This window comes from Mustela nigripes, chromosome 4 (assembly GCF_022355385.1).
Source record: "Mustela nigripes isolate SB6536 chromosome 4, MUSNIG.SB6536, whole genome shotgun sequence".
NCBI lineage: Eukaryota > Metazoa > Chordata > Mammalia > Carnivora > Mustelidae > Mustela > Mustela nigripes.
In genome coordinates this window covers 116,558,763-116,581,749 of record NC_081560.1, presented here as the reverse complement: position 1 = coordinate 116,581,749, position 22,987 = coordinate 116,558,763, and the positions used below count along the sequence as shown (strand labels likewise).

The following is a 22,987-nucleotide window of genomic DNA, read 5'->3' as shown; positions in this document are numbered from 1 at the left end:
CCTCCAACCCCACCCTGTTGTCTGTGAGCTGCAGCCCAGCTCCTTAGACAGCCTTCCAGACCTCAGTCTGGCCTCAGCATCTCCGTCTATCACCTCTCATGGCCTTTGCTTTGGACGAAGTGCCCTACAGGCGCCATACTGCCACTTCTTGTCGGCTCACCTGAGCCTTTGGCTCAGTGCCCTTGCCTCCAAGTGCCCACTGCCAGATCCTCAGAAAAGCTCATCTCATACATCTCTGGTTCCAAGAAACCCCCTGTGGTTTTTCTCTGTCAGAGGAAACGTCTCCTCTCTGTGTCTACACCTCCATATTGGAACTCCACACCATCTGCCTTGTATTCTAGTTAATTGTGTGTGTCTCTGCTTCCCCAGCATATGAGGGCAGGCCTTGAGGTCAAGGGTTCAGAGTTCTTAATCTCTTTATATAGGTTCCGACACAGGGAACTGGTACATACTGGGTGCTCCAGCAAGAGGCATGGAGTAAAGCCATGAGTGTGGTTTCAAGAGGGGCATTTTTTTTTTTAATGCAAAAAGAAGTCTCTTCTGACTTCACTCTTAGAAAACTTAACCTAAGAAGTAGTATAATAATCAGAGCAAGAATAGAGATCCTAGATGTTATTCTATTATTCTGTCTCCACCGACCTTCACAAGTCATCCCGAGTCACGTCATGTCCCTTGTCTGTCACGGGGATGATTCTGGCCAGATTCTGGTCTTTGGTAAAAATGTTCTCCGGGTCATGAGATGAGAGGTCACCTATGCCATGTAACATAGTCTCGTGTGAAAGGAAAGCTTGTGGGGGAGTGGGGACCTCCATTGTCCCACGGAGCCTGTCAAGTTTCCATATTTGTGTCTGTCAACACCAGCTGAAGGGGCTGTTTCTGTTTGCTCTGTGTGCGTTTCCAATTCGGTGAGCAGTACCGTGACTTTGCTGACAGAAGCACGCCTGCCCAGTCCTGCCGCCGTTGCACAGATGTGGGAAGGCAGGTCTCTGCACGACCTGTCCAACAGTGGCCCTCCCCTTGGGGAGCTTCTGGGGTTAGCCTTGTAAAAGTTTAAAAAAAAAAAAAAAGATTTTCGTTCTTTCAAAAACTTCTTATAACCCTGACTCCCTGTATGCACAGAGCGAGTGGGTTGCTTTTCATTCCAGTTAGGACAATGGTGAGGAGCAAGACTCAAACAGAAACAAGAAATACTTAGATTCGTTGCTGGGGGGAAGAGGGGGTGGGGATCTGGCTGGTTAAACATCGGAATGCTTCTTTTGTGGAAAAAAAAATGAGGCTCCTAATTAGACAAATGTATCTACAGTGCTGAGACATGGGGATTTATGAGCTTGGAGGGAGGGGGGAGGGAGGGGGAGGGCTTCTAAGACAATGAAGGGAAAACACCGTTCAAAAGGCTCGATCCCAGGGAGTTAGTGCGACTTTCAGGGCAAAACTGAGAAGGCAGAGCACCTTAGTGATGAGCCAGTCTGTGGCCACCTTGACCTACAAATGATGATCCAGAAAGCCGAGCTGGTATGTGAGGTCCTTCAGATGACCAGGGCAGCTGGACGAAAACCCAAGGCTTTGGAGCCCATGCCTGGTGCTGCTTCTGGAACCCAAATAAAGGGGTCCTATAGGCTACTGAGAGAGGCTTTCACTGTCTGAAGGTGGTGTTAACATAAACAAACATGTCTTGAGGATGGTCTCTGCCGACTTCATTGAAAACACACACACACAGAGCCTCCAGCAAGGTCAGAGTAAATCCCTCCATGGAGACTATCCCATAGCACAGCCTTGCTTCTAAAAACAGAAGCCCCAGGAGAAGGGCAGAAACGCGGTCATCTCTAGAGATATGGACACTGTTCAAAGAGATCAAAATATGTTTTTAAAAAATTTTATAGATACAGAAACGAATTACCACCTAGACTGACAGCAAACCCAAACAAAGAGTAAATGGGGAATAAAATAAAAATCATCCCTCATGTGAAGTAAAAGTAAAACGATAGCACATTGTTTCATCCACTGGGGTCTGCTGCATGCCAACACTATCCTGGGCACAGAGGACCCAGCACAGGGAGCAGACAGACCAAAGCTCCTGCCTTCCAGGAGCTTCTATTCCATTCCCTACCTCTTACAATACTGTTGTTGAGCTCCATCACCACCCACCCTACCAGGTTCTGGTGGAAACTTAACTACATTGGAAAATTGATAATATCTCCATTCGCATCTGAGTATGATTCTAATGTAGGTTGCTTTCTGGTTGACAGGGAGAAGAAAACAGCTTTCCAGACAGTACTGGAGATCCCCTTTCAGGTAAAGGATTGACTCTGTAGATGTCTGGGCTTCTCTGATAATTGGCATATCGGAATTAAAGATAATTTGCAAATATGTTTATCATTAACTTTGAAAGTCTGTATTACAGGTTAGAGGAACTTTCCAACCACAGGCCAAGGGGAACTGGAAGGAAATGTTAACCAGATTTCACAAAAGCCTTCAAAGAGTACTTTCTCCAAACTGCCCCTCCATGAGGGGCTCAGCTGGGTTCTCAATAGGAAAAGTTTAGGAGCAGGAAACAGAACAGAGAAGAGCCTCCTCTCTCAGAGTCTTGGGAGTCTTGGCGCTGATGGAAAACTGCCAGGTAGAAGAAAGCCACGGGGCTGGGGCCAAGCAGTCCATGTGGGAAGGGCCAAGCCATTGCCCTCTCGGTGGAGGGGTGCTCAGTCAGCCAAAGACCCCCTCCCACATCAGCCGTATGCTCGTCCCTGGTCTCCTGATGGTGTATTTAACCAGGGAAACACTAAGATCTGTCTCCTTCCCCACGTGTTACTGTAAGCTGGAAACTTTGGCAATCTTCAGATTTCTAATTAATTCATCATGGAGAAAATCTGGAGTGAGCATTAAAATAAGCTACCAAAAAGAATAACTAAAAAACATAAAAACCTCCCTAATGTTTTCTGTACTTTTTAAAACACATATCAAAGGATCTGAGTCATCAGGATTATGTATCTTTCTTTTTTAGGGGGAGGGTGGTGGACCCTAACACCGTCAAGATAATCTCTCCCTGATCCTACCTAGACTGTGCCCGTGTAACTCTACTGAAAATCAGAACATGGGGTGTACAACACAGCTTTCTTTATCCTCTTAGAAACATGATGTGAGCAGCACCTGGGTGGCTCAGTTGGTTCACATTCCACTCTTTTTTTTTTTTTAATTTATTTTCTATTTATTTTCAGCATAACAGTATTCATTATTTTTGCACCACACCCAGTGCTCCATGCAATCCGTGCCCTCTATAGTACCCACCACCTGGTACCCCAACCTCCCACCCCCCACCCCTTCAAACCCCTCAGATTGTTTTTCAGAGTCCATAGTCTCTCATGGTTCACCTCCCCTTCCAATTTCCCCCAACTCCCTTCTCCTCTCTAACTCCCCATGTCCACCATACTATTTGTTATACTCCACAAATAAGTGAAACCATATGATAATTGACTCTCTCTGCTTGACTTATTTCACTCAGCATAATCTCTTCCAGTCCTGTCCATGTTGCTACAAAAGTTGGGTATTCGTCTTTTCTGATGGAGGCATAATACTCCATAGTGTATATGGACCAAATCTTCCTTATCCATTCATCTGTTGAAGGGGGGCATCCTGGTTCTTTCCACAGGTTGGCGACCGTGGCCATTGCTGCTATAAACATTGGGGTACAGATGGCCCTTCTTTTCACTACATCTGTATCTTTGGGGTAAATACCCAGTAGTGCAATTGCAGGGTCATAGGGAAGTTCTATTTTTAATTTCTTGAGGAATCTCCACACTGTTCTCCAAAGAGGCTGCACCAACTTGCATTCCCACCAACAGTGTAAGAGGATTCCCCTTTCTCCACATCGTCTCTGACACATGTTGTTTCCTGTCTTGCTAAATAGACAGGAAGTCACATTCCACTCTTAATCTCAGCTCAGGTCTCAATTTCAGGGTCATGAGTTCAAGCTTCACATTGGGCTTCACTTAAAAAAAATGAAGGAAAGAAACATGATGTTAGCAACAGTTATCTCTGGGTAGTGAGATTCTAAGCAATTTTTTTTTTCATTCAGTAGATTTTTATTTATTAAGGACCTACTATGTGGGTTCCAGAGCAAAAGTACAGCTCTGGGAGGCAGAAGTTGGGATCCTGGTTTTAGTCCAGCCACTACCCTGCTGTGATTAGAGAAGTCATAGGGGAAAGTGAGCTAGCTGAATTTGCTGTGGTGCCTTCCCACCAGGTTTCACGTGACAGGGCCAAGGTCGGTGTCCCATCTGGATACCCCACTGGAACTTGCCTTCCCTGGAAAGTTCCTATCCACCGCTACCAGAGGCTAGGACCTCTGGCCAGTAATTATTCCCTTTCCACAAATGCTGCAGCAGACGAGCTTCGATTAGAAGCACTAATTGGGTGATGTGAGGAAAAGAAAGCATGTTTGCATCCAAGCAGTCAGTTTTTGTTTTCTTTCCACTCTCCTATATTTTTAAAATTTCTAACATTAGTAGATATCAGAAAAAATCTCTCCCCCCAAACTTTAACTTGTTTATACAAAGGGTATATAACCAATGATCAGATGTAAACACAACATGTAAAGTAACCAAGGAAATCCACAAAAGGCTACTGAGTGACCTCAGTGGTAAGAACATGAATTCTTTTTCCCTGATGCTCATCTGAATTTTCAGATTTTCCACAATTAGCACATATTTCTTTTCTAACTAAAAAAAAAAACTGTATTTAAACTTTTAAAAGACTAACACCCTCTACACTAACATGAGATGTGAGCTAAAATGAAAATGGATAAAGTATGCTATTTAGGAATATCTATAAACCTTTATAATTCAAGGTTGTTGTTGACTAATGGATTAACTTTAAACAAATTTCAGTTGTCTCTTAAAAAATTTTATCTGTGTCCAAATGAAATGGGAGACTTTTGCAGAGAATAAACTTTTCACAGTGACCACAGGTAAATTGATTGAGAGCACATGATGCCTTGAAGTCAAAACATTTCACACCCAGCTTCCTGCTTTGCACACAAGAGTGAGTGTACAGGTGTTTGGTTGGATTTTTGGTTTGTTTTTGTTTGTTTGTTTGTTTGTTTGTTTTTCCATAAACAGAAGGATGAGAGACACAGACTTAGTGGCTTTGCTCTTGGATAAACTGGCAAAAGCTGATCCGTATATTTTGGTCTTTGAGTGAGAGTAGCTCCTTAAGTAAGCTTTACTTTATCATTTTAGTTACAAACACGAATTTAGCACTTACTGTATACCAGGCCCTGTTCTAAGCACTTTAAAGAGCTGCTTAAAAAAACTGCCCATGACAGCTCCAAAGTTGTCTTCCTCACCAGGTGGAGGTTACAGAAGTGATGCTGGGTCATGTGGCTGGTGCTGGGTCACCTGGCTGGTGCTGGGTCCCAGGAGTCCTATATGGGAGCTCAGTCCCAAACACCACACCAGGCTGCCTCTCTACTAGTCAGAAGCGTTGCCCGGGTAGTCCACACATCGAATGCTGAAGTGTCATACAGAGGGGTCGGGGTCGACTATCTCAGATACAGTCTTAACCTGGAACAAAGCCAAAGCCCGCTCATTCCCCCCTCAACCCCCACCCCCAAAGTCAGTCTCCAAACCGCTGTGTAATACTGTCCACAAGAAGCTCGCTGCTTTCCCTAGATCAGGCCCTTGGGCCTGAACTCAGAGCCTGGATCATATTTTATTCTTGTCTTTGAAAACCTCAGTGATCTGTGATCCTGCTTATAGCTGGTTAAAATAAGCAATGTGGGGAGAATAGAAGGCACTGCCTCAGAGGGAGGGATTAGACAGACGTGAGAAATGACAGCTGACGGTTTATAAACAAGGAAAGAAAAAGAATACAAACCAGAGTGACCCAGCACTAGAAAAGCACAGCCTCCTTCCCAGGGCTGGTGCCTTGGGAAGCAAATGGCCACAGAAGGCAGAGCCCCTCATTGCGGTGTCCTGGACTAATACATCAACCCACCTGCTCTCGACACCTGGCCAGTTTCTCAAGGATAACTTTCTGACGACCTTGCATAATTCAGCACTTGCCCAAACTAAACCTAATTTCCCCACAGAAATGAAGGTCAAATACGACTGTTACTTTTTTTCAAGTTGGGTCCATTACAGGACGCTTTGTTCCTACATTTTCCCCTCATTTCAGAACCCGAATGGCAATCCAAACATGGCATTCTGTGCTGAGTTTTTTTTCTTCAAGTGCCTTCTACACTCCAGCTTTGTTTGATGACAAAATCGAGGCACGGCTTGATCTCCGAGCCCAGATCCTTCCAGTCTGTCAGTTAGACTCCCTAGTGCTGCTGCCAACTTGATGTCTCCTTAAAAGGGTGTTTCAGGGAGAGAGAGAGAATGAGAATGAAATTGTATTGTTTTTTTCCCTCTGGTTAAAAGATCAAACGCCCACCAAAAGCCCTTGGGTTAGTTTCTTGGGAGATAAAAATAGTTCTTCATCATTTTCCAGCTCAGAGCACATAAACTACCTCCAATGAAAAACGTGGTGCGTGTGTGCCCTAGTGATATATCAAAGCCATAAACTGACATTTTAAATGTATTTATTTCCAACCACACTGGAAACCACACACACACACACACACACACAGAAAAAAGGCCCGAGTTTATATGCGTAACTGCAGAAGTGTTTGACACCACGCTGACATTTTGTTGGTATTCTGCAAGCTCCAAATCTGGTAATTTATAAACACCTGGGATGGACTTATTTTACTTCAGGACCACAATATTGTGCTGTTTGCAAAATTGCCAATAAAAAATGTTTACCGCTTAATTGTTTGAATTAACTCAAGCCCTCGTTACCCTGCCGAACGTTATTATAAATGATCTAAGAGCTCACAGTGGTCCTGAGCACACCGGAGGGAAACACCCGTGTGGTAATAGTTCTCCAAAAGGCAGAGTGTACAAGATAAAACGGCATCCTCCCTGCAGGGAGACACATTAAGTCAATCTGTGATCCATTGCCAGCATCCTGACTGGAGCCAATCTCTAGGCTCAAGTAATCATGACCTTTGTGAATCCTGAGTCTTGTTCCAATTCACAATTAACTGTTAATTGACCAGTACTTTTTTTTAACAAATTTTTTTTTAAGATTTTATTTATTTATCAGAGAGAGAGAGAGCACAAGCAGGCAGAGAGGCAGGCAGAGGCAGAGAGAGAAGCAGGCTCCCCACTGAGCAAGGAGCCTGATGCGGGACTCGATCCCGACACCCTGGGATCATGACCCGAGCCAAAGGCAGTGGCTTAACCAACTGAGCCACCCAGGTGCCCCAATTGACCAGTATTTGCAGACCGTCAGCCCCGTACCAGACTTAGACACTGCACCATTGGACGAGAACTTCTCACTGTCGTTTTAAATGTCATTGCCACACCTTGTCGGCAAACATTCCGGAATCCTTACGGCTTCTTTAAAGTCTGTGTAAATGTGTGTCTGAGAGAGGAGGAAGAGTAGGGGGAGAGGACAGAAAGCACCCCACAGGAAAATCCACTCATCACCGTTGAGTGTGGGGGCATGTTATCTCTTCAAAGACTTAATCACGGAGCAGACTCGCCCTCTCTCAAAGAAAAGTAGCTCTGATTCCAAAATGTAATTGTGGCAGGCCCTTCTGACTAAGAACTTACTCTGCGGATGTCTTGAAGGCAATGGTTTTCAACCCTGGCTGCATTTAGAATTCCCATGGGGGGCCTTTAAAAATTCCCAGGTCCCTGCTGCACCCCAGACCAATTAAATAAGGATTTCGGTGGGTGGGGCCAGACAGTTGGGAGTGTGGGCGGGCGTTCTGCTGGGAGGAGGAGTTCCATCTTGTGGCCAAGGTTGAGAACTATGGCTTTAAAAAAGGCTGTTGGTTGTGCTTCCTTACCCACAGCTATGAACCCTTTGTTGCCTGCCCACCATGCCTGCCGTGGGATGAGGCTTTAATCGATCTCACACAATCCTTGCAACAACCTTGTGAGACAGACCTCACTGTCCCTGTTCAAAGAGTAAGGATATGGCCTCAGAGAGCTCAGTTACCTGTCCAAGTGGCACACGTGCGTCGTGCTAGCTGGTACTGACGGTCCTTTGGCCTGCCTCTACAGCTGTTCCTAATCTCTGGTACACAGGCTACTCCTTCTGCATAGCGACCACGCATCATTCTTCTGCTTTCTATATGCTCGGCACTTTAAAAAAAAAAAAAGTTTTGGTTGATCTGAAATTTTCCAGATAGCTTTCAGGCTGCCCAGAGGTTTCTGATTGGACTATTTCTCTATAACAGATTCTTCATGCATTTGATTGACTCAACAAAAATTACTGAGCGCCTACTCTGTGGTTGGAATGAAATGGCGACATTAGATATGAAAGTCTCTTTCCTCTTGGAGGTTATAAACTAGTTGGGAGTGACAGACGATAAACACAAATAAGGCATTATGTATGGTGGTTGATGTGCCTTGAGGAAATAAACAAGGGTAATGGGATTTTTGCCTGGGGAGGATGCTGCTTTAGCTGAAGAGGTACTCGGACACCTGAACAATGCAAAAAAGCCAGCTGTGAAGATATGAGGAAGGAGAACTCCAAGAAGAAAAGCTAGCTGGTGCAAAGGTCCTGAGGCAAGCCTGAGCTTAGAGATCTAGGGACAAGCGCAGGCAGGGAAGAGCAATGGAGGAGGAAGTGAGCTGGGAGGTATCAGCAGAGGCCAGACTACAAAGGGACTCTTTTCTTCTCAGTGTCCTTATTAAAAAAAAAAAAAAAAAAAACCTATTCTCTTTACATAAGATCTGATGAAAATGCTTTCACATCCTATATCACATCAAATTCATGAGATATAGAGATTACCATTTTCATTTTAGGGATGAGGAATCTGAAGTCTTTGGAAGGTTAGTGCCTGGAAAAGTCAAGCTCTAGGAGGCTGGAGCACTGAGATTTGATGAGCCCCAGTGACACAGGTCAGAATGAGATAGGATCAAGTGTTCCATGCCGGGGTGGTCACATGGTAGTCCTTCCATAAATGACAGGTGGTGTGATGCAGAGACACTGAGCACTTCCTCCCCTGACAAATTCTCCCCAAGTATAAGCCGGTACTCAGACTAGACTCACAGAGACCTAATCTCCTAGGGCTTTGGCCTCTAGAATAGGGAATCATCGTACATTAATGTTGTGTTCCATTCTGGCTTTGCCTCAGCAGAAGACACACAAGTCAGGCGCCAAAATATGGCAAGTGAGGACTCTCATTAGAGAATCTGAGTGACTTCTTATACATCAGTAACTTCCTTTTTGAAAGAGCCCTCTCCTCTCCTCCCTCAAATCTGGAATCAATCCATTCTCTTGTGTTTTAAGACCAATGCTGAATTGGTTTCCATCCATATCTGTTTATCACCAGGAGACATCAACAACATTCCCTTTCCTTTTAACTTTCTCTCTTCAGGTCCTAAGACTCATCACACAATAATAACAAGTCAACTGGGAGCACCTGGCTGGCTGAGTGGGGAGACAGTGACTCTTGATCCCAGGGTCTTGAGTTCAAGCCCCGCATCTGGTGTAGAGCTTCCTTAAAAATAGCAAGTGTCCCTTGTCTCCTGAGGAGAAAGCTAGCTCTTCTTCATTCGTTTGGCAAACAATTTCTGAGCTTCAGCGGTACAGCAATCCTATGCTTGTTTTTTGAGAGACTTCAAATAATAATCCCATTTTTCCCCATTTCTGATGAAAGCTTCTTTGGTCCTCTGTCTGTCTCTCTCCCTACAATTGTTTCTTCCCCAAGGCATCACCTAGCCTAGCCTTTTATGTGCACGATTACATGATAGGTGTTTAAAGCAGGGAAGGACAAAATATATTTGATAAAAACAAAACAAAACATGTTTCTCCACTTAAGTCCGCCAGAGAGCTAATTATAGTTTATGATTCTAAAAGGCAGATTTAAATTCACTAGTGTTGGCAGTTCGTGGAGATTGCAGTTCAATAAACGGTTTGTGGTTTGTGTCACGGAAAATACGAAAGGAAAACACTGATAGATTTTTGGCACATCCTTTATTTTCAGACAAACTAATAAATGGTCAGTGTAATTGTTCAAAGACAAGCTTCTTTTACACCAGAGGACTTAAAGGAGCTTCACAGAAACCTTACTAATGATGTCTTTTTTCTTTATATTATTTATTATTATATTGTTTTTATTCTTCTTGATACCAAAGGAGAAAGCCTTGCCAACACTGAATCTTACAAAGGTGGTACCAGAGATCGCCTTTGGGCACCAATACATTTAATTCTGGACTTCAAGATTTAAATCCTCCTTTCTTTTTCCGTGACATTTAAAAATATTTTTGAAGTATCCAAAGAAACACAATCATCATAAAAAATTAGGAATGTTACCCATCGGTAACATTTTTGTTATACATGCTTCCAAGCTTTTTCTATGTCTGTGAATATGTAATACAATATATGCTTTACATGGATATGAATGACTGTTGTTTTCTGGTCTTTTTAAAAAAGATACTATTCATTCATTTTTGAGAAAGAGTGGGAGGGAGGAGGGAGAGAGGGAGAAGCAGACTCCCCACTGGACAGGAAGCCTGGCTTGATGCAGAGCTTGATCCCTGGACCCTGAGATCATGACCTGAGCCGAGGAGAAAGAGAGAACACAGGCAGGGGGGAGGGGTAGAGAGAGAAGCAGACTCCCCGATGAGCAGGGAGCCTGTCTCCATTCGGGGACCCTGAGATCAGGATCTGAGCCAAAGGCCAGCGCTTAATGGACTGAGCCACCCAGGCAGCCCAAAGCCTTACTTCTTAATGCATCATATTTTTTTTAATATTTTATTTATTTATTTGACAGACAGAGATCACAAGTAAGCAGAGAGGCAGGTAGCAAGGGGGAAGCAGGCTTCCTGCTGAGCAAAGAACCTGCTTCAGGCCTCAATCCTAGGACCCTGGGATCATGACCAGAGCTGAAGGCAGAGGCTTTAGCCCCCTGAGCCACTCAGTGCCCCCTTAATGCATCACTATTAATGTGGCTTGAGAACAGCTATGTTACATAGAGATGTAAGGCAGCATTTTTAAACTCTAAGAGGTAGAGCACACTGCAGAATGATCCGGATCTGTTCTCAAGGCATTTAAGGTGTCACAAGGAAAAAGAAAACTGCGCAGAATATCTCACCACAAGGCACAGTTAGGAGACACAGATAAAATGATGGTATTCTGAAGGAGGCAGCGTTCCGGGCTGGAGCCGGGGAGATTTCATGCAAGGTGGGTTTTATAGGACGGAGGACTTCCACAGAGGAAGTCCTGGGAGAGAGAGAGAGGAGAGAGAAAACCAATCAGAGAGAAAACACCAGGAAAGACATGGAAGTAGAAGAATTAGGAGGCCCGATTTCCCACCTGTGAAACCGACAAATACTGTTCCCTCAGTGCTGACATAGGTCAAGTGAGATAAGCAGCATCGCTGTTCCCTGGTTGGAGTATAAATTAGTATCACCTTTATTTCTGGAAAGCAGTTTTGGGCACATGTGTTGATAGTCTTAGAAAGCTTTTACAAATTTTGGGACCGATAATCCCATTACTAGTGTGATGAGTAGAGATGTGGCCAAAAATATATATGCAAGGGTCTGCATCAAAGTGTTCCTCTTAGTCATGAGAACCTGGGAAAACTTTAAATGTTCAATAGTTGATAGAAAATCTGTGATTGTCTATAATTTCCAGTTTTTCTGCCCTGAGCTGGTATTAGTCTTTCTTTTAATGAATCTGAGGTAGGCTTTGCAGACCGGATGAAGTTTGGGGAATGGAGGGGTCCCGCATGTTTGGAGTACAGGTTATCTTTAAGGAAGTTCTGGGAAGGAAGACAGGAACTGTAGCACAGAGAGCTTCCAGTGGATGCTGTGACATGGTAACTGGTTGGATACAGTGATCAAGTCTCCGAGGACACCTAGGAAGCTCTAAGTGTCTTAGGGGAGTTGGAGTGCTTTTGATGCTTAGCGGGAGACATTTCTAAGGACAGTTTTAGGTCCCTTGAGTTGGAGATGTCATCTGGACATCAAGAGGGGCTTCCCATGGTCATGGTGGAGCCCAGAAGAACAGGCAGGGCTCCGCACTCATTTATTTACTCATGCAGTCACTCACTCATTCAAGAAACATTGCTTATGCATTTGCTGTATGTCAAGGGCTCTGCACGCCCCACAGATGTAAAAAGAAGGGGCCTTCCATTCTTGTGGGAGTGCACAGTGGGGGTTTTGGGAGTGGAGGAGGTGACCAAGGGGAGGGAGTGTGAGAAGGGAGAGCTTTGGGCTAAAAACCAAACAGGAGCACCTCCGTGTCCCTCTCAAGGACTCAGTTGTGAGTGAAACAGGCTGGGATCTCAGCAGCCAGGTGATAGGGGGAGGGTTACAGCTGGGACCTGGGGCTGGATGTTGGGGTTTGTCTGTCAGAAGGCAACTTCAGGGAGGAGACACCCTACCGTGAAATAGTGTCTGAAGGGGCAAAGGAGCCTTGGGCCCAGTTCCAGAGACAGCTGTATCCAAAGGGAGCTGGTGTGAGGGTCATTAGAAGCCACAGGAGATCCAGGTGACCTTCAAAGTCAGGTGGCAACCTGCTTGTCCGTGTAACACATTGTCTTGGTTACCACAGAGATAAAACACCCCTGGACAAAGTGTGGGAAACAGAAACAATCCTAAGAGTTAAGACAATAGCTATTACTATTGTTGTGCATTTCCTTCCATAGTAATAGTAACAGAATTTTCACACAGTCCTAATGTCAAGGACACACATTCTGTACATCTTGCGTTTTTCACTTGCCATTACAGCACATGCATTTTCTGGGTCCCTGCATAGTCTTCATAGGTACTTCAATAAAATTCCATCAAGGTGCACAATAATTTATTCCACTGTCCCTTAGCTTTGGCATTTGTTTTAAAATAAAATGGACTATAATTAAAGTCTGTCATATTCTAGATTATCTCCTTGGGCTGGATTCCCAGAAATTATGTGAGTAGGTCAAAGAGTAGGAGCAGGATTTTTATGGTTCTTGTCATCTTATTTGTACTTCCCTCCAGATGCTGGTCCTCAACTTTTGGATCACCGAAGATACTCCCTTTCCCCAAATTCTTTCCTTTCCTAAATGGGAAAGTCCAGGGCTCAGTATAGTAAAGGTCATTGTCACCAGCCTCCCGGAATCTTCCAAGCTAGTGATCTCTGGCACAGCCTTTGGCTGTTACAGTCCCCGGTCAGAAGGGTCGGGAGCCCGGGAGCCCCAGCGCTGATGCAGAAGTTAAGACACTCCCCTTGCCATGCTGTGCAAACACCACTTAACAACTTAATTGTCAATGACTTGCCAGCACTTCTTCCCTCCTCCTTCATCCTCCCCCTAACATGCTTCCTTGAAATGAGGCTAAAGATGACTGCCTGATGGGAGAATGCCTGCCCTTCCTCTGGGCTGGGGCTGTGCCCTTCTTGCTGAGGCTCAGCTCAGAAGCCTCCTGTTCATCCATCCCACGGCACCCACCTCAGGGCATTGGCTCCCCTTCAAAGGCAGCCCTATGGGTGAAGAAAACGCAGATAAAGGCAAAATGATAAGGTGGCCATAAATCTAAAAATGTAAGTTTTCTGGCATTATCAGTTATCAATCACTCCGTTTCAAGCATGCGTATGGAATAGATATTCCAGTGTTCAATGTTTGAGTGTGTTTAAAGGCCTTTTAAAGAGCTGTGCAATCCTTCCTACCCCATTGTGCGGTGTTTGGCATTAAAAAGCTGTCAGGGCCGACTTGTAACTTGTAAGGGGTAAGAGTGGAGGTTTGGGCAAGTCTGGGCTGGTTTACCTGTGGGACCGCGGAGTGTGACTCCTGCCAGGGACCCACCCCCCAGAGACAGCCCCGCTCCTCAGAACCCACATTCCAGCCAGCGGTCTCGCAATTGCACGATGTGAGACTCAGCCTCCAAAAGAAAGGGAGCCTAGCCATGTAAAACCCCACTGGTGCTTCCAGCAAAGCCCCCCATCCCTTGGCTGTCAAGAATGCCCCGTTTGTTGTGCGAGGCTCTAGGAATGAGTATCCTGAAGGTATCTGAGTATCGATAGGATCCACGCGCACCGGCGCTGTTGGCATGTGAGCAGGAAGATCGAGGATGGGAGAGATGGACGCGCGCGTTCACTTTCTGGCTGACCTGTGGGCTGTATTGCTTGTCCCCGCAGATGTAAGCAAAGGCGAATCCTGCAAGGAGAACTGTACTTGTCCCTCCTGCTCACTCCGGGCCCCGACCATAAGTGACTTACTCAATGATCAGGACTTACTTGACGTCATCAGGATAAAGCTGGATCCGTGTCACCCAACAGTAAAAAACTGGAGGAATTTTGCCAGCAAATGGGGCATGCCCTATGATGAACTGTGTTTCCTGGAGCAGAGGCCTCAGAGCCCCACCCTGGAGTTCCTGCTGCGGAACAGCCAGAGGCCAGTGGGTCAGTTGATGGAGCTGTGCAGGCTGTACCACAGGGCCGACGTGGAGAAGGTCCTGCACAGGTGGGTGGATGAGGAGTGGCCCAAGAGGGGGCGTGGAGACCACCCCAGGAACTTCTAGACCTCTGCTTCTTCGCACTGGCCTCTTTGGACCTGGAGACAACTACAGGTTAAGGAGGAATGGGGATCTGTTCTTTTTTTTTTTTTAAGAGTTTAGGATAAGGACATGGAACTGTGGACATGGGTTTTCCCCAAAGCTGGGGTTTGTTATTTTTTGTTGTTGTTTTTTTGTTTTGTTTTGTTTTGTTTTTGGAGGGTTAGGCTATGTTTTGGTGGTGGATTTTTGTTTGTTTAGTTTTGCACATCAGTTTTAATTTAATATCCAAATCCAGAATCAGGAAGGATACTTTGTAGACTCCTATAGGGACTGGGGTCGAAGACTACAATCTGAATGGATTCATGCCATGATGAAAATAAAATTGCCCTTTCCCTTCAATGCTGTGGAAGCCTGAAATAAGAACGAGGATTGTCGATGGCCCCATGCGATCGTCCCCCGTGGGATCCTTCATGATGGGCAGCGTTCCCACAGCTTACAAGAAAACGGCACAGAGACGGTACCTAGTTTGTACCTTTTTCAGTCATAAAGTACTTAGGTGAAGTGGCAGGGTGTTGGTATTATGGGCCAGACCTTCAGACCGTATGTGCCATCTTCTTTATTGATATACTTTGGTAATCTGCACACTATCAAAAATGGCATTCATCCAAATGTTTTTTCCAAGAAATGCAAAATTGGTGGTGGGAGGACAGAGTCCAGAATCTGCAGGGGAATAAGGACCTCGGGCGTGGTCTTTGACAAGAGAGTACCAAAAAATGCCCTTTGTCACCCAAGATTTTTTTTTAATTAACTTAATATTTACTTTTATGTCTTTTAGATAAGGCTAAATGTTTCACCCCTGAGATCAAGCTCAGTTAAATAAATAAAAATCACCTGGCCTGTGGTTGAAGTATAACCACTCTTCTAACCGCTGTCCAGGGGCACTGACAAACACTACATAGCGTTTAGCCAAGAACAGGGAATCGGTATCAAAATCCACACTTAAAAGGATTTTAAACCAAATGAAAAATTGGGTCCAAGCAATATCTGATGTTCTTATTTGATGGTTTAAAGGGAAGTCAAGTGTGGAGGATGGAAGGTTTTGTTCCTGGAGAGATCCGATTTTCTCGATTTTTTACAGGGTAACAGATACAAGGCTTGCTTGACAATTCCAGAAAAGGCGCTATTTGGTTTTAGCTGTGGGTTCAGAAAATTAAGGCACTTGTTACAGTTTGGTGGGATTCTGTATACACCTTCAATTCAAATTAGCAAAAATGATGAAGAGCATTGATGTGAGTACAAAAAAAAAAAAAAGATTAGGACTAGCGCAAAAGGAAAGTATTTTCTCAACCACCAACATATTTTTCCATGGATAGTTTTAATGGTTTTTATTAGGTTGCTAATATATACAGTGAGCTTCACTATCAAATGTGAACTCTAAGCTAGGAAAAGCTACAGAGATTTCCTCGTCACTTCTCATCCAGGGTTCTTTGCACCCAGCTCATATTCCCTTGTCTGACTGATCCAATAAATGTCAGGTTTGTCACAGGATGTATTTGAAGGAGTAGCAAGTAATAAAAGGTGGAGATTTTTAAAAATAGGTTCTTCTGCAGTTGATGTCCAATGAGGGGTTGTTAAATATTTATCGTCAGCCCTGCTCTAGGCACCGTACAGAACTCATTAAGGGGGCTCCAGTCTTGTAGGAATTTGGTTTTATGTTACATGTTCTTGTTAAGTTTACATGTGACATGCCCCCCCCAATATGTTAGCCCAAAATTTGCTGTGGGAAAATACAGATGAGCTTCAGCATTCGTTCCTGACCTGCTAGGGAAGGGGAACAGAAAGTGTTGTGATTATTCAATGCAGTATGGTATGGACCTCCAGCGGGGGTATGCTGTCACCTGTGTCCCACCACCCTTGGGATACAGGGAGCCTGACAAATGTCCGGCTGACTGCTGCCTGGCCAGGTGCCACAGGAAGTCCCTTCCTTCTCCGTGCTGCTGGGGAACTCCACCTTTTTATTATAGTTCCCCCCTGCCCATCTCCATCCTGGCAGACTGATCACCCCAGCTCAGCACCAGCAGTCTGTGGGGGGGCTCTGACCAGGTAGAAGCAGGGGGAGAGCGAGGAAAGAGGGAGATGGGACGGAAAAGCCATTTGGCTCCCTTTCCTCAGCCTGCTCCTTCCTCCTCCAGCCTCTAGGTCTCCACCTCCCCCAGACAGAGACTCAAAATAACAGGTGGTAGCGCCACCCCTACCCCCAGCCATCATTCCTGTTAGGGGGTGGACGTAGCGGGAGGGCGGAAGGTTTCCCTTATTTCCAGAGACTTCCTCCGCCTCCAATTCACACAGAACAGAGGTGCAATGGGAAGAAAGAGCAACCTAAGGGAGGAGAGGATTGGAATAATACCACCCGCACTACCCTGCCCTGCCTCTGCTGCTGCCCCACCAACTTCCCTGGTCTTCCCCTCCCCCTACCCCTGGAGTTCCCAGCTCAGTGGGTGCCCAGCTCTATTGACCCTGGCAAGTCACAGACTCCCCCTCTGCCCTCCCCCCAGTGCTTGGAACAGTAGCGAGGGCTTCTAAATTTCCTTCTGTTAGGGCCACAGCTGCAATTTTTAAAAAATGTTTAAGGTCCTAATATCCCAGATGTGAAATCTGGAAAATACTGTGACAAATTTTCCCACAGAAACACAGCTACAGATGGACATCAGGTTCTTTAGAACTGTCAGTTCTAGATTTCACAAATTCCTGACTTTAAAGTTTTTTGTAAGCTGGCTTGGGAACGTGTGTCTGCACGTCCCTGTTGGCACTGCTTCTGGGGGGCAGGTTTCCAATTCCAAACTCAAACTTCCAATCTCAAAACTGACTTTCAACAGAACTTATCAACTTATGTATCTTCAGTATGGCTATTGTTCCTAAGTGTCTGCTGAACTTAACTTTGAATTAGATCAAAAATGTTAAGACTGAATTCAGGGGATTCAGGTATGGATGGAGTGGTGTGGGCTCCTTTACGGTCAAATTCAGGAATTTCAGGAAAGGCATGTGACCACAGAGTCATCCCCCCACCCCTCAACCCCCCCATTTGGCATCATTACTTCCAAAGACCTCATTGAGAATAATTTCCAATCCTAGCTATGAAAGCTTAAAATTCCTGTTCATAATTGCATGAGGGAAATGGCAGGGTAGGCAAGGTTGCTGTTGTTTTTTTTAAATAGGGGAGTTGACATGACTATACTGTTTGAATTTGATTCTACCGTTATTTGCACCTACTGCCATCTCTAGCGATTGGCATTTACCTTATGATAAGTTTGAATTATTAGAAATACGTTAGCAGAGGGGCACCTGCATGGCTCAGTGGGTTAAGCCTCTGCCTTTGGCTCAGGTCATGATCTCAGGGTTCTGGGTTCGAGTCCTGCATCAGGCTTCCTGCTGAGCAGGGAGCCTGCTTTCCCCTCCCCCTTCTCCCCCTGCTGCTCCCCCCACTCGTGCTCTCTTTCCTTCTCTCACTCGGTCTGTCAAATAAATAAATTCTTTTTTTTTTTTAAAGATTTTATTTATTTATTTGACAGAGAGAGAGATCACAAATAGGCAGAGAGACAGACAGAGAGAGAGATGAGGAGAAGCAGGCTCCCTGCTGAGCAGAGAGCCCTGTGCGGGACTCGATCCCAGGCCCCTGGGATCATGACCTGAGCCGAAGGCAGAGGCTTAACCCACTGAGCCACCCAGGCGCCCCAAATAAATAAATTCTTAAAAAAAAAAAACAAATATATTAGCAGACAGAAATTCAGCCAAGAAGTTTTCTTAAATACAAGTTCATCTGGACTCTAGACTCTGATTAAATGTAGGGTGACTTTTGTCTCTGTTACATACGGGCATATCAAAGAGTAATCCTCAACAGAAATAAAACCAGAACTCATTTGTGTAATAACCCAAAATACTTTTTAAGTTAATTTTCAACAAATACATATTGTAACAGGACACCTGGGTGATTTAGTCGGTTAAGTGTTGGACTCTTGGTTTCTGCTCAGTTCGTGATCTCATGAGTCATGGGATCAAGCCCCATCTAGTGCTCTGAGCTCAGCAGAAAGTCTGCTTGAGGATTCTCTCCTCTGCCCCTCCTGAGTCATTCTCATTCTCTCTAAAATAAATAACTTTTTAGCACAAATACTGTAACAGCATAAATATGCTGAAACTTCACCAAAGTGGGAGTGGAAAGGAAGGAAATCACTTGATAATTAATTGATCAAATAATTGTTAAAATGTAAGTTAATTAATGCGTAAGTTTTTCCCATTATATGTTCCTGGGGATCTTGGTTAAATTGTCCATGCTACGAATGAAACTGCTTATGATGAGTTCTTTTTGCCAGTAGAAAGATGAAATCACTTTAGCTACGTTCCAGGATACAGTCTTTCAAACAGCACTTGCGTACTGCTGTGTTACGTAGTGAGGCTTTATGTTATGAGCCTACTTTATTTGCTTCCAATACAAAATGTGGAGATTTCATGTGAGAAAGGGAAGCAAAGCCACAATAAACACCACACACACTCAAGACACATACACGAGGAGCCACGCTTCCTTCGATTGTAAGACTTAAAATGGTTAGGGCTTCAGTTGTTTGCCAGGATTGCCCAATGATATTTCTTTTTTAAGATTTTATTTATTTATTCATGAGAGAGAGAGAGAGGCAGAGGGAGAGGGAGAAACAGACTCCCCGCTGAGCAGGGAGCCGGATATGGGACTCCATCCCAGGACCCCAGGATCATAACCTGAGCTGAAAGCAGATGCTTAACCGACTGAGCCACCCAGGTGCCCCCACCAATATTTCTAGATATCCCGTATGGAGAATACACCCATTGTTACCAAATAACAATGATTCAACAACATAGAAAATTTGTGGTAATAGAATATGGTACATTTCAGGGTCTCCTTGAGAGTAATTTTTGTGTGGTGCTGCCCTCTCCTGGAGCATAAAATGGGCACACACATCCTTTCTGGTTTGGCTGCTGTCCTAAGACCAGCCCAGAACCAACCTTGTATTCATTATAGTTTACCACCTATAATGATGAAAGATGGGAAAAGCTCAGTTATCTTCCAGAAGGAGGCTGGCAGAGCTGAAATGACGGTCCAGTAGACCCTTCGTCCTCTTGTCAGTTGTGTGATCGGCCTGCTCTCCGAATAGGTCCAGGCTCTGGGAATTCTGTCAATGAGACTTTTCCTCCATGTAGTTCTAGAGCTCGCTGTTTGTGGATGTTTGCGCTTTCTCCCTTCCGACTAAGCAGCGCTCTTCCGTATTCAGGGAAGTGGCTGTGAGCAACAGTGACTTTCCTGTAAAAAGGCAAAGGCATCACTCTCAGTTACAGCAGCCGTCAACCACGAGCACTAGCTTTCTTCTTCCTGTATAATTTAAGTACAAAAATATATTCTTTTAAAATATATTCTTTTAAACAAAAACATATGCTTTTAAAAACAACATTCATAACTAAGGTCTAGCAGATTTCCTGTTTTGTTTTGTTTTGTTTTTAAAAGCAATAGATATTTTGTTTTGAACCAAAACCACATCCTCCTTATAACCTTCTCCGCTTCTGCCCTTCCTGTTCTATACTTTCCCTTTCCTGGAGCCCATGTTTCTGCTTCGGGTTCTTATCTTAGAGCCATTCACTTGTTTCTGAGTCAGATTTCTTTGCTGCGCCCACGGCCCTCTCCCTCCTAGGTATGGACTTCCTGGAACATCAGCTTCCTCTGTTCACTTGCACAAGCAGAAACGATGCTTTGGGTCATTTTTCATATTTAATGACACTTTGGGCCTAATAATGTTCAAACCGTTTCCTACCCTTGTAACTGAAACACACATAACTACGTTCGCCCAAAGAAGGGAAGAGAAATGGTCACCCCGATTTGCTGCACGATTTCCTGCTTGGGAAGTCAGACTGAAGCTTGTGCATTTGGGTATAAATGGATGAGGGCAAGTCTTGCTTCCCTGGTGTGTAGAGAAGCTCATGGCTGTGATCCTAACCCTTGTGCTGGGCCTGCTGAAGCCTTGGGATGCATGGGACCCCAGTGGGGTGCTCCCCACCTCGAAGCCCACAACAGGCAAGAGCTCCCTCCTGGAGCTGTGCCTTGTAGAAACCAGCTACACAGCTGACCTGAAGTCAGCAGTCAACAGTGCAACTTGAGATGAAATGATTTCCAAAAAACGCTTTTGGAAATGTTAAAAAAAAAAAAAGGCGGGGGGAGCTTCTCTTGACTTCCCAAGCTGAGCCACACTCTTCCATGTTATGTGACAGCCAGTGACCCCTGTTCCTTTGAGGCATGCCCTCAGAAGCTTCCTGGAGGACATTTCTTTAGCTGATAAAGGCGATGCTTTTAAACAACTGAATTTCTGTGATACTCCATTTATATATCTTAATGGTATACTTTTTAAGCTGCTCTCATTTTGATGTCCTATATGATTTTGTATTTTTCTTATAAACAACTAAAGATTATAATAACTCTAACAATGGGTACTGCAACATTAGAAACTGATGTCAACCATTATCTTGGACTGGTGCTTTTATATGGATTCCAACGCGATCATTGATTCATGTAATCTGTTGTCAGTCATCAGTCAGAAAACTAGTGAGTTTCTTAAAATGTGTTCTGGACACCGGGAATGCAAAGATAAGCAACACCATCCCACCCTCAAGGAGGCTGTAGAGAGGGTGAATCCCTGTACACCATGAGAGACATTCCTGGGAAGAGCAGTGTACATGCAGTCTGGAATGGGCAAACAAAATTGAGAATCACTGAGATAGGAAGAAAGACAGGTAAATAGACACTCTGATATCCGTACATGAAGGATGATTTTATGGTTACTTTCTGCTTCTTCTACCTTTCGGTCTCTGGCCATGGCTTGTCCTCCAAGCTGCCAGATATCACGAACTAATGGCCTTGACCTTTCCACATGGATGCATCCTCAAAGTCAACCTATCCTAAAGTGAACTTGTGACCCTTCCTTCCAAACTTGTTTCTCACCAGAGTTCCCTATCTCACCACTCACCCTGTTGCTTAAGTGAGCATAAAGATCTCGTTTCCTGCCAAGTCTACCTCCCTAATGTCGCTGAAATCTCTTCCCTCCTCCCCATCTTCATGACTGCTATCCTAACTCAGTCTCCCTTCCTCACCCTGTAAGGGCCTCCCAGCCAGTTTCTACCTAGTGGATGGATCCTGTCATCACCATGTTAACGTCTTCTATGGATTCTCCTTTGTGAGGTAAGTTACTGTGAGACAGCCCCCCACCCGCTGCCATCTTGCTCCATTCTCCCACAGCTCCTGGTGCTTCAGCCTCGCTGGATCCTAGGTCCTCACGGTTGTCATTCCTTTTCCTGCCCATGTCTTCACCCCATGCAGCTTCCCCTGCCCTGTCCACACATAGCTGAACTAATACCTGGATACAGCACCCTTCCCAGCTGACCCTACTCAGCTCCAGGCTTCACCCTCAACACCAATAGCTCAGAGAAAATGCCCCTGACTCCCAGAATGGTTGTCTTCCTGCCATCTACTCCACAGCCCGAACCGCAAAAGTGACCACTTACTCTACTCACCTCTGGGTCATCAGTACTAACTAGCCTCGAAGAGATTCTAAATATGCCGAATGAATGAAGTGGAATTAGTACATAAATAAATATGCTAAATAAAGCCATCTTTCTTTACACAGCCTGTGAGGAGGAAAAAGTTTTAAATAGAAACTACAAAACAAGGGGCTTCCCTCTCCAAGCCGTGAATGCCTCTGGACACTAGAACTCTTGTTCCTCTCGAGGTTCACCCGTTCCCTCCTTCCCGTGGGCTTAAAAGGTCAAAGCAAAAATGTGGAATTTACAAAGTGGCGATGGACCCACAACTTTGTGAATATTCTAGAAGGCACTGAATTGGGCACTTGAAAATGGTTAATACGGTGAATCTCATGTCCCGTAAATTGTACTCCAAGTGGAGAAGGAAAAGAGCTTAAAAAATCATCACCGCTGCCCCCACAGGAGAAAGTGAGGCGGAAAGACCAGCTGAGAGACCGGAGCCTGCAGCTGTGCGGGGAGAGAGGGCCAGGGAGAAGGCAGGAAGTGGGGAGGCCAGCAAGAAGCTGGTTGCAGACCGAAAACGAATGTTAACATGCTGTGTCAACTACACTCAAAATTTTCTTTTTAAAATAATAAAATGAGGGTCACCTGGGGGGGTAGGTGGGTTAAAGCCTCTACCTTCTGCTTGGGTCATGATCCCAGGGTCCTGGGATGGAGCCCTGCATCAGGCTCTCTGCTCAGCAGGGAGCCTGCTTCCCCATCTCTCTCTCTGCCTCCTCTCTGCCTACTTGTGATCTCTGTCAAATAAATAAATAAAATCTTAATAACAAAATGAAATATAAATATAAAACCAGAAAACGAGCAAAACAGGGAGCTGGTCTTAGCCAGTTAAGACTGCTCTGTGACCC

General features: G+C 44.9%; 1 protein-coding gene across 1 annotated transcript in view; it reads left to right on the top strand.

Annotated features, from left to right (window-relative positions):
• The window catches only part of EDARADD (EDAR associated via death domain), a 57,269-nt gene extending 42,339 nt beyond the window's left edge, over positions 1 to 14,930 (top strand). The window contains exons 5-6 of the mRNA XM_059397387.1: positions 2,247 to 2,292; positions 14,173 to 14,930. Of these exons, the coding sequence (XP_059253370.1) occupies positions 2,247 to 2,292; positions 14,173 to 14,555 (429 nt within the window). The 3' untranslated portion in view covers positions 14,556 to 14,930. The remainder of the gene's footprint in view (positions 1 to 2,246; positions 2,293 to 14,172) is intronic.
• Positions 14,931 to 22,987: the final 8,057 nt, after the last annotated feature.